Here is an 11273-nt window from a genome sequence, read left to right on the forward strand (position 1 = left end):
AATATACTTCATATTAGCTTAGCTAGTCCTTCGCTATTACTTGATTCTTATACGCAACGAAAGCTGCTGCTTTGTGTCCTCTTTGCGACCATGAAGCTCTTATCAACCGCCGCTACATTCCTCCTCTGCGTCGCCCCCTTCTCTACCGCCCGGTCTTTGGACTTCTTCAACTCTCAAACCCCCATCAAAGCAGAGAATGAGGCTGTGAAGGGCGATAACCCTCTGGTGTACTGCAATAACCCTTCAAACTATATTCTGCAAATAGAGCGTGTGGACCTCACGCCTAACCCTCCCCTGCCGTACGCTTCAATTAGCCTGCCTTCCCCGAACCGAATCGCATACTGATCGCTCTATAGTGGGAAGACACTCACCATCGAAGCTACGGGTACTTTGAATGAGAAGATTGAAAAGGGTGCTTATGTGAATCTGGAAGTCAAATACGGCCTGATTACTCTTGTCAGGCAGACGGCCGATCTGTGTGAGCAGATCGTCAATGTTGACCTTGAATGTCCTCTGGAGAAGGGCGAGATGACCTTGACTAAACAAGTTGAGCTGCCCAGACAGATCCCTCCGGTATGTGATTCCCTACTCTATACCGCTGTCGATGTCGAGATTAACCAGGTCATGATCAATCAACAGGGCAAGTACAATGTGCATGCCGACGTTTACACCAAAGACGATAAGCATGTTACCTGCCTTGAGGCGCATAACATCGAGTTTAAGGCGGGCTTTATCTGAAAGCTGACTCGGTGCTTCTGGGTACATGGCCGCAAAGCCTACTTTGCGTTGTTGACGCTGGATGTCCTTGCGTTCTATTGCCTATAACGAGCTGACGTTACACTTGCATATGTTCTGGTTTTGTTTCTCTGCTTTCCTCTACTTAAGTCCGCCTTCATCCTCAAGCCTTACAGTGACATGCCAATGTTTACGAAAGCCATGCCACGCTCTACGACTGTTGCTAACCTTTCGTTGCGCTACGTCCTCATCGGTGTTCTGGGTCTTGGTTTAGTGCCACATATTGTAGTCCATCCTTATCATTGTTCTTATAACCCGTGGCCTCCTTTCACTGGCATTAATCAGCATCTGTACTAAAATGCATTCGAAACATTGATCTCATTGACAGCATAGTCTAATGAAACGTACAGGTAGCCAGGCTTAGTGACCAGCGTATCGAACAACAACCCAGAATGGCTGCTGTGAGCTTGGTGTTATCATGCATAAGTGATATGATTGGGTATCTTCCCCTCCGCCTTCGAGCTAACTCTCATTCCATGTGTATACTTCCGCGAAACGGCAAACAAGAGACTGCAATGAGATAACACCACCAGATGGTAATACATATGAAACCTCAAATCGAAATGAACAGCGCGCTATCTCTACTCTCCAAACAGCCGTCGCACCCGCTTGAGTACACTATCCTTTTCAGGGTCATATGGGTGGTCCTTGCTCGGGATCTCGAGAACGGCAGGGAAAGCCTCGGCGTAGGAATCGACGCTGTGCCGGATACGCTCTGCAATCTATATCCAATTGTAAGCGGCCGTATGAAAGCACTCAAATAATTGTATAATTCGCAGGCGTCGCAGGTTAGGGACACTGCGAAGTTGTAACAAGGCACATACATGCTGGTTGATAAGGACAATGGCGATATCTTTCCTCTCCTGAGTGAAGTTCTGGAACGCTTTCTCGATCGTGGCAGTCTCAGTCTTCGAGTCTACCACAAGGAAGTTTCGCTGGGCATCTGCGCCATCCGTGACATGCTTCAATATATCATGTTAGTTGTGGTCGCATGTTTGTCGTTATCTGGCTGTTGTGCTTTGAGGATACGTACACCGACACCGGCAAGGAGGAGGCCTGTTACGGAGCTGGAAATAAACAGTCAGCGGAAGTGCCTCTCTCATCGGGTAGTAGCGGTATGTCTTACTCTTCATCTCCTATGACCGCAAGGAACTGCCGGTCCTAGATGTGGTGTATATGGTTAGTGACTGCTGTCAATGAGGAGGGGAAACCTCGGGATATTACCTTGTATGATACGGCCGGAGCCGCCATGGTTCAGGGAACAGGGAAGAAGCGGGCGTAAAGACTGTAAACTGCTTATATACTGGCGAAGTTCTGCGGCTGAAATTAGCTCGCGTCGCCCTGAGCCGATATACGAAGGTAAATATGTCCCTGGCGAGTCTGGCATCCCGACTCTCTTGCGGGAGACGTCGTCATAACGGGCGCCGGCGTCGCTTATCTAAGCCGAGGCCGCGCTCCACCCTTTGTTGTTGACAAGCGGAAAAGGAAAACTTCGGCTTCAAACTATCGCATTCACCAAAGGTTAGTCTCGAAATTTTCTGTATCTTGGTGCTATATCTGCGGAATATGGTTCTAATACTTGTTTTCTGATTATCCAGCATTCCGCGTCGCCAAAGTCACCATGCCCCGGCTTGTCCGCCGCCGACCATTGACGGAGCGCATCAAGTCCTACTTGAATCCTCTGGACTTTCTCTTGTGGCTGTCGGAGGAGATCGATACTCATGACTGGGACCAGTTTGAGAAGAACTGGGCGCTTCCCCTGGGGATAGCTTTGAATGTTGTCTTTTTGATCGCCAGGGCCAATAGTCAATCATACGGCAGTCAAGCCATAGATGATGTCTTTGGCGATGATGGAAGCACTCCATGGCTCAGTTGGTTTGTATGTGACGCCGAATCAACTTTGACTTTGCCTTGAATATACGCTCCATGTGCTGCATTGCTAACGCAACGGGTGATAGTCTTCCTTCATCGTCCACCTCCTCACCACCTTTACCGCGTTCAACGCCTTCTATACATTTTACCGGAAGCGACACTATCGCATGTTTGAAGCATCGATCGATCAGGCTCCTGCAACTCCCTCCGCTCACCGAGTCCGCGTTAATTCGACTCCTGTAACCGCTTCGCCACTGAAATATCTGGCGGATACGATAGCCAGATCAGCCCAGTCGAGAGCCCACCCAGACGCACAGCGAGATGTATGGGAACTTGCCGTCTGGGACCCTCTACCTATTTGCATTCGATTGTTCTGCCTCTTCAGTCCTGGACATGTCTTGGTATACTGGGTTTTCCTGCCCACTCAGCTATCCGATCCCCGACCAAGTGTGACTATTGTGACCACCATCTTCATAGCGGCACTCCTCTCGGTACAGATGACGTTCCTTTCCTCGTCCTATACCCAGCAAGCGAAGGATTCAATGGTGGTTCATAAGGAGGTGCTTCGTGAATACGACACCAAATACGTTCACCCTCGTACCCAGCCTCTGATGAGAGACGTGGCCACTCAATTCTCCGAGTCCGATTCCGATGTCAAGCAGAATAAGGTTGATACCTTCACGCCCACTGTCGTACTTCATAGAGGCTTCAAGACAAGCCCAAATCCCAACTACGTCAGCCATGTGGACCCCGAGGGCCGCTCTTCCATGCGCCAGTCCTTTGCAGCGACACCTACTGGAGTGTCTCATCGTGCAGCCGCGTTGCAGACCCCGAGCCATCTGCGAGATGCTTCTCCTATTGTGCGAAGCTCGATCTCTGCAATTCGCCAGCCTCAGTTCCGTCAGACACCGACGACTACAGGTGATGGTGGAAGCCTTGGCATTTACTCGCATGCCAACTCGCCTCTGAAGAAGTCTACACCAGCCAATCTTGAACGTCGTCTTCAGAGCAATGGTGACTTCTTTTACAAAGAACGGGGAACAAGTGCGATGAGAAGGCCATCTAGTCCCCTTAAAAGAAGTAATGTCCCCGCAGGCAGTCCCTTAACTCCGGGACCGAGACGGAGTCAAGTGGACGCACGCCGCGACAGTGGACGGTTTTAGCCTGAGTTGTTTGATCAAGGCGTCATGCGCCATTCATAACAGTAGCATGGAAGGAGTAACTCATGTATAGTATGCTATAACATCATACCGGCGTTGTCATCAGGTCATCATTGAGACTGTGTACCACTTGTGACCGTGGACTTCTTTTGGAGCATCAGGTGCGGCGTTAAATCATCCAAGCTTATGAATCCCTGTTTCTCATTAAAAACTTTTGTCTATTGTCTTTTGACTTCCCTTTGGCCATTGTACGACTACCTTGGACTTTCTCTTTGAAAACAATGGGTGCCCGGGTTCATTTGGGAATGTAGGCTGGGGTCTACTGATGGCTGATAGTGATCCAGCCGCTGAGCAACATGTTTAATGCGAGGCTGGACGACTATAACCTAACGGATTTCAGTTCCGCTTTCAAGCCGGTTCTACATGGCGCAGCTTTGACCGTCCTTAATGGCATACTTTATGTCGCCGGCAGCATCTGATTACTCACTGCTTATGATTGCACCTTTACGTTCGTGAACCTGTGGCGTTCGCTGTTTCCACACTAGGAATTCGCAGGTGACAAATGGAAGCAGCAAGTTCAGCTGCGTGATGCTTGCAGTTTCCATGCCGAACTATGTCACAGGTCCAGGCCTACATTCCATGGTGACCTCTATCCGCCCGTTGCTACATTCCTAATAGTGGCCAGCCCTGGCGCACTATACATTCCACCCCTTATCATTACATACATTATCCCTGCCCTACCACGCGGAACGCGCCCAGTGATGGGGTTGCCCTGCCAGCTTTCTTTCCAGACCCCTGTCGCGTTCCGATGAAACCACATCCACGACCAAACGCCCAACGCCTGCACGGGCGTGATTTTGCATACACTCGCCCGGAGAAGAAGAGCATTGAGAGATATTCCAGCGCTGGTGGAGGAATGGGTCATTGTTTTGACACTGTCTGGCTTTAAGGTCGAAGCTGCTTGGGCTGCAGCAGTCCTGAACGGGTGAAAATGGAGGAATTCTTGCATCTACCAAATGGACATCTGCTAAATCTTCAGCCTCGACCCCGCCACGGCAAGCGGACAAGAGTCAGTAACGAGGTATTAACGCCCACGCGAGTGCAAGAAACTACGCCCAAACCCGACGAGCGTCTCAAGTTCGGAGGGAAAGACAGCACCAGCGCTTCGCCTGACACGGCTCCGCGAAAGAAGACCCCTACCAAATTACCCCTTCCCAAGTCTCTTACCGACAAGGAGAAACAGCAGCCAAAGGAGCAACCCGCCACTTCTGAACAGAAAGGGCATCGCGCAGATAGAGTTCTTCAGCCGAAGAGGTCGTTTGGAGCACTGCAGCGTTCATCCCCCAAGAAGACAGACAACGATCGCGACCAATACTGGCGCAAAGTGAAGGATAGGTTTGAGAAAGATATTCCCGGAGCATCTTTCAGTAAAGAGAAACCGAAGGAATACTACCAGGAGGCCTACCGAAAGATAGTTTCACTAGCCAACTCTCCAAGACAGGAGATTGCCAAACAGAAGCAGAAATTGGCGGGAGGGGTGCCTCGGGGCGACAAAACAGTTCTCCAAGGTCCGAGCCCTCCAACAAAGATTCCGAATTCGAACGACATTCGAACAAGTTTTGGGCGCACTGCGAGAGAAGGGGGAGCAGGATCCTCTACTGGTCAAAGAAAGCGTCCGATCAATGTAAACCAACGAACGCACCTGAACTTCAGCAGCTCCACACCAGCAATATCGTCTGAGAGAACAGACACTAACACCGACTCCTCCGAACACTCACATCCCTCAGTTTCACCCATATCCGCTCCGTCCAGCTCCTTAACCGAGTGGGAAGACAAGTTTGTTGTTAATATGCCAACGGCTAAGGAGCCAAATCCGCCGATCATGACTACTCAACAAATCTCCGATTTTCAGCAAAGCATTGAGAAAGTCCACAAGGAAGGCGGGGCGATGCTAGATCCAGACACTCTCCCAAGCCCGCGTACCAGAACCCCCGAGGATAGCACCAGCAATCCTCCTGGGCAAGAAAAGACTTCGACGGGCCTTGATGGTCAAGATTCACGTGTCGGCCGCCCCACTGAAGTCAGTGATTCCAATTGTTCATCAGGACACCGCCGCTATTATAGCCCAGAAGAAGTCGGAAAGCAACGGTTCAGCACAATATGGGAAGAGGGCCCTGCAAAATCGGTGAACAAGACCCCCGCTGCAAACCCAGATGGTTCTTTTTTAGGGTGCAAGGAGATCAACGGGCCTTACGACAAAAATCCGGACGAGATTCTGCTCTTCTCTATGACGGACGAGCGCCCCAGAATGATAGACATCCCGTCCGGACGATCCAAGGTGTCGAAGGAAGGGAAGCGAATCACCAGCAACCGTGCAACGTCGACATCTCCGGAGAAATCTGTCGTTCAAGAAGAATGGAAACCAATTTCTCGGAATTTGAAACAAGCCCAATGCTCGAAGCCCTTGCCCAAGACAATGTGTCAAGAGGCAAAGTGCCGCCTGCCGGACCAGACGGAGGTCTCTGCCAAAGCGTCTATGACGGAGAACCTGGATCCATCAGCAAACACAACCAAGCAGCACGACAAGCAGAAGTTGGGCCGCAAGTCGGACGATGTTTTCATTATCACACCCACTATCACACGCACTATGGTGACCATGGCAGACTTGAGAAGCAGCCCAAAGAATGCAGACGCGCAGGAGCCCACCTCTCGCGCCGCGGGAGAGATAATATCGGACTCACGAGTAAAGCAGACACTGAGCAGTTCGGCATCAGGCTTGCGAAGGGCTACCCAAAACTCTTGGGAAAAGTCAAATACGCCATGCGCAGTATCTTCAACTGCAGTCCCTCCTACCAATACACATCCCACCCCCAAAAGTCGAACAGAAGCCGACCGTACCTCTCCGCAAAGACCCCGCGCTATTCGTGGGTTCATCCGTACGCAAGGACTGCCCAAGTCCAAAACAGAAATATCCGGCGAGCCAGTGTGCAATAATCAGCAGAAGCCTTACATTGCTAGTGTATCGCCTAAAAGAGGCAACACACACTCATTGAAGAGCGCGTCGGATACGACACTCGTTGAGAAACCGTCAACTCCCGAGGCAATTTCTCCTACGGCCTCGATTAGCAAAGATAGGTTTAGACAGGACAGCGTTATGCAAGAGGCTGGACCTATTGAAGTTGCTGAACTGGATGGGCAACAAGTGTCTGACACAGCAAAAGAGTTGTTCTACTCTAAGATTACTGATTTTAACACTGATCTACATTGCAACGGTCTACCTACCCACAACAAGGAAGCGCCAAGTCAGGAGATAATGGGCTATGTCAGGGATGCTCTTATAGAGCTTACCGGACAGCTGCAAGGTCTCTATGATGAAATCATGGCCAACCGGCATTCCCGGGCTATGCTAGTGAAGATCACCTTCAATAATGTATTGAAAATGATCGAGCACTGCTTGCATGTCCTCAAAGATCTTCTGGGAATCCTGGCCCTCTACAATACGACAGGGTCCTGGCCAAAACCCACTCGCGAGGATTTCGCTCGGTCATTGATTGATCTCTGCAAGGCTATGGTCTACCTCATTGCGCTCGGGTTCGTCATGATGGTCATAGGCCGAGCAGCCGGGTATGTGGTCCTTGTTGGCAGTTGGATTGTGTGGTTTGCAAGGCCCTTCGCATGGTTACTGGGGGCATTAGGAAGGGCTCTCTTGGTATAAGCTGGTCTGTCCTTGGGTTAGTCGGTTTGGTTGTTGATATAAAGCGGCCTTGGCTCAGGTTATGCTAAGGTAACACCTGTTCTGCTTGTTCGCTTACATTTCTTTCAAGCGTGACAGGGAAGCACATGACGTTCCTGCTTAACCGTGTGTCAATGTTGGTTGGTTATCATGTATCATGTTTCCAAGTATTTTTAACGTAATGCGGTGTATCCATTATTACCTCCTGTACCTAGTCTAGTCTAGCGACTCGTTGAATGTTAAATGAAATGCATCTTGCCTGATGTTTGTTTCCCTTCCATAGAGATAAAATGTAATCTGCCCTCGAATGATGATTAAGCCACCTTCACTGACTACGTTAGTATTTACTTGAGTTTAATACCACATCTATCCTCAACAGATTTGAATGCATAGCTATATCTCACTCACTTTGACGCATCAAGCTCTACCAATACGATTCCAAAGTAAAAGGAGAGAAATATGGAAAGAGGAAGAAATCATGCTTCTATTGACTTATAAGAAATGCTAGGCATTATAATACTCGCCTAGCCAGCACCTGTATTTCACCACCGCCATCACCACAACAAGAATGCAAAAATGTTGAATGCAAACAGAAATTATGAGAGAAAAAACCCGGATATATAAGATAAAATGCAAAGAAGGAGGAAAAAGAGAGTTGATTAAGTAGAGAGGCCAAGAAGGGAAGAAAAGTATCAAATGCTCCATTTAGAAGACTCCGTTCCAAATCCCATGTTGAAGAGGATCACTTTTTGTTGAAATGCATAAGCCCAACTCCGTCATCCATAGTGTGTTGAAGATCGTAAATACCCCCGAGAATTTATTTTCTGTAAGCCGTCTCTGTTGATAGAGTTGAAGAACAAAGAGAGAGATAGAAATGTTGAGATAGAAGGCCCTTTTCGTTTCCGGAGAAGAGCTTTATCATGAATAGATGAAAATATTGTTGAAGATGTATTTTTTTTCCATGCTCGATGGGTTGCGAAAGCAAAAATCCGAGAATAGGGGGGTGGGGGTATAAATTTGGAAGGTGAAGATGTCATGTTGAAATAGAATAAACGCTCAGGGAAGAAATCGTTGAGAGGTCTTCATGGTCGTGCCGCCGTAAAACGTTGCAAAAGCCCGGGAGTGTTCATTCGGGCAGGTAATCGTTGAGGTTGAGATGTTGAATTAATAATATATGTTGAATTAGGAAGTCGTAAGTGAGGTTGAAGAAAGGCATATAGTAAATGGCGGACTGTCCCCACGGGGGCTGCAGGAGCCACATCTAGTTTTTCACTGCAAGTTCCGGAGCTGCTCCGTCAGTCGCGCCATTGGTCGTTCCGTTTGTTGCTCCGTTCGTGTGAGCTTTCGGCTCACCGTTCTCGACGGGGATTTCAGTATCAAGTTCTCGGACATCCAGGTCCTTGAATAGATCAAAGAGGTTGCTGGTGTTGTGGAAGTCGTTGTTGACTGGAAAGCTTGTGTTAGCCATCATTTTCTCAGCAAGGGCACTATATTGGGAGCTCACCAATGTTGACAAGGTGCCAGTTGTCCATCACGCCCTGGATCAACTTTCTGCTGGGGCTGGAGGCATCATGGCATTTGGCCCAGTCATCACCCAGACGGTACGCCTCGTCCTTCCAAGCCAAGAAACTGACAGTTTCCACGATTGTGGGCTGGACGATCTCTCTTCCAGCGAAGATACCCCAGGTCAGGGCATTGGGGCTGTCGCGGGTGTTGGTGCGCAGTTCACCCGTCTTCGAGACAGCATGGTACGTAAGGTCACCATTCTTCTCGATGCGAGCGATCAGCTCGTCGATCAGGTAGGGCGGGACCAAGAGTTCGAGATATGCCTTCTGGTAAACATATCCATTCTTCGGTCCCCATCCATACACGGGATGGGAAGACTTGACACCGTTCACTGCCGGCTGGGAGTTGATTGTGAAGAGACCCTTCTGGTTCAGGTCAATGAGACTGGTCTTGATCGCGTTGGCTTCGGTAGTGATAGGAGTGTCGCTCCAGGGCAACCGGGCCAGCTTTCCTTCGAGGAAATTGACAAAGATATGAGTAAGATCCCGAAGGGATCTGGGCTCTCCCCACAGCTTGATGTTCTGCTCGTTTGTACCCTTGAGGCCGATGCCATAGCTGTCAAGTTCGCCGAAAGCAGGAGAACGAGAATCGGTCCAGCGACCGTTCGGGAATTCATCCCAGGTCTGTGTACGGGCGATGTAGGACGAGTTCCGGTTCCTCCAGAAGATCGGGCGAACATCCTCGGCTCTGCGGTTCAAGCCAAGTGATGGCCTCCAAGGCAGAGCTCTCTGAAGCGGTGTCTCTTCGGAAGGCATGAGGTTGAGTTCGTCAAGGACCAGCTGTGTGGACTGCGCAAGGTTCATTGTGTAACTAGCCAACCCCCGTTAGTCATTGTCTGACCGAGTTAGTTAAAGTAGACGTAAGAGAACACTTACAAGTGCAGGTGGTTGATACCAGCCGCAATGAGCCTCCTACACATGTCTGCAATCAGCCGCTTTCCAATGTCCCTTACAGCAGCGTCGTCGTTCTTCACAGGTTCCAGTGCCTCGAGCCAGTCCGGGGGAATCCGAGTTTTGGTCCAGTCCGATCGTCGGATGAACGCAGCGTAGGTTTGAATCGGCATAATACCAGGAATAATGGGCACATGGATGCCCCTGTCCCTGCACTTCTTGACCCAGCCGATGAAGTTGTCCGTGTCGTAAAACATCTGCGTAATGACAAACGATGCTCCAGCATCAACCTTCTCTTTCAGGTGGTCGATCAACTGCTCCACATCCGGGTTGTCATCCGCACCTTCCGGATAGCCTCCCACACCAATATCGAAGTGGTTTCCATACTTGCTCCTAATGTACTTGACCAAGTCTTTCGCATAACGGAATCCTCCATCTGCAGCTTCCCAAGCCTCCTTGTCACGCGGAGGATCTCCACGGAGAGCCAAAATGTTGGTGCAGCCTGCTTTGTAGGCAGCCTGGAGTGCGGCGTCCACCTTCTCTTGGGGCATGTCCGTGCAAGTCAGATGCATGCATGTCTCCAAGCCATACACCGACTGGGCAACGTTGACCATCTCGCAGGTCAGGTCCGATAGTCGGCCGCCAGCCCCCCACGTGATATCAATGAAAGAAGGACCTAATGCGTGCATGCGATCCATTCTGTCGTAAAGATTCTGAACACCTTGGGCCGTCTTCGGGGGGAAGAACTCGAAGGAAATGCCCGTCCTTCCGGCCGCTTCATTTTGAGCGAGCTTCTCTTTGATGTGCATGGCGAAAAGTTACACTAGTGGTTGGCAGAGTAGGTCAGATTCTGGTCCGTGACAAAAGTGATGAACCGGCAATTCAGAAGCCAGAACAACGGTTGTCGAGATAGTAAGAAAGTTGGACTTACACGTCCCAGGCCACTGCAGGAGAATAGGATTACTCGGAAGCAGGTATCATACACGTCCTGCTTTCAAACGCAGTTCAGGTACTGATGTCGTGACTTTGTGGCTCACCGGTTCCACCAGGGACAGCAAGACCACTTATAAGGGAGGGAATACGGGGGGGTAAAAATCAAATTTTATATGAAGCAGCACCTTGTTAAACTCGGAAAACCCCGTAGGCAACAAAAACGACGGACAAGAGAGAGGAGGAGAAAGAAGAGGAGCAGCAACGAAGTAATCGAAGCCAGTGGAAAAGGTGGGGTCTGCTTTTAAGCCGCCGGTGTGATTCAGT

At 49.8% G+C, this 11273-nt stretch overlaps 5 protein-coding genes across 5 annotated transcripts; 3 read left to right on the forward strand and 2 right to left on the reverse strand.

Moving 5' to 3' along the window:
* Nucleotides 1-90: 90 nt before the first annotated feature.
* On the forward strand, nucleotides 91-738 carry BDQ94DRAFT_160472 (ML domain-containing protein; the record flags this gene model as incomplete). The annotated part of the gene is made up of 3 exons (XM_026769224.1): nucleotides 91-299; nucleotides 357-573; nucleotides 640-738. The coding sequence occupies 3 exons, from the start codon at nucleotides 91-93 to the stop codon at nucleotides 736-738; spliced, it is 525 nt and encodes a 174-aa protein (XP_026624839.1).
* Nucleotides 739-1196: 458 nt separating this feature from the next.
* On the reverse strand, nucleotides 1197-2167 carry BDQ94DRAFT_57288 (H(+)-transporting V1 sector ATPase subunit F). The gene is made up of 5 exons (XM_026776077.1): nucleotides 2020-2167; nucleotides 1922-1956; nucleotides 1829-1862; nucleotides 1620-1757; nucleotides 1197-1517 (listed from the first exon to the last, which is right to left on the reverse strand). The coding sequence occupies exons 1-5, from the start codon at nucleotides 2044-2046 to the stop codon at nucleotides 1377-1379; spliced, it is 375 nt and encodes a 124-aa protein (XP_026624840.1). The 5' UTR covers nucleotides 2047-2167; the 3' UTR covers nucleotides 1197-1376.
* Nucleotides 2168-2315: 148 nt separating this feature from the next.
* On the forward strand, nucleotides 2316-4172 carry BDQ94DRAFT_57292 (Nur1/Mug154 family protein). Its single transcript, XM_026776078.1, has 2 exons — nucleotides 2316-2674; nucleotides 2754-4172. Exons 1-2 carry the CDS (start codon nucleotides 2417-2419, stop codon nucleotides 3828-3830), a joined length of 1335 nt encoding a protein of 444 aa, XP_026624841.1. The 5' UTR covers nucleotides 2316-2416; the 3' UTR covers nucleotides 3831-4172.
* Nucleotides 4173-4818: 646 nt separating this feature from the next.
* Nucleotides 4819-7820, forward strand: BDQ94DRAFT_180248 (putative NTP binding protein; the record flags this gene model as incomplete). The annotated part of the gene is made up of 1 exon (XM_026773576.1): nucleotides 4819-7820. The coding sequence occupies one exon, from the start codon at nucleotides 4819-4821 to the stop codon at nucleotides 7540-7542; it is 2724 nt and encodes a 907-aa protein (XP_026624842.1). The 3' UTR covers nucleotides 7543-7820.
* Nucleotides 7821-8709: 889 nt separating this feature from the next.
* Nucleotides 8710-11035, reverse strand: BDQ94DRAFT_57304 (methylenetetrahydrofolate reductase (NAD(P)H) MET13). Its single transcript, XM_026776079.1, has 4 exons — nucleotides 10948-11035; nucleotides 10002-10839; nucleotides 9065-9936; nucleotides 8710-9006 (listed from the first exon to the last, which is right to left on the reverse strand). The coding sequence occupies exons 2-4, from the start codon at nucleotides 10823-10825 to the stop codon at nucleotides 8822-8824; spliced, it is 1881 nt and encodes a 626-aa protein (XP_026624843.1). The 5' UTR covers nucleotides 10826-10839; nucleotides 10948-11035; the 3' UTR covers nucleotides 8710-8821.
* Between the last annotated feature and the right edge of the window lie 238 nt (nucleotides 11036-11273).

The sequence above is a fragment of the Aspergillus welwitschiae genome (genome assembly GCF_003344945.1).
Source record: "Aspergillus welwitschiae strain CBS 139.54b unplaced genomic scaffold BDQ94scaffold_22, whole genome shotgun sequence".
Lineage (NCBI taxonomy): Eukaryota > Fungi > Ascomycota > Eurotiomycetes > Eurotiales > Aspergillaceae > Aspergillus > Aspergillus welwitschiae.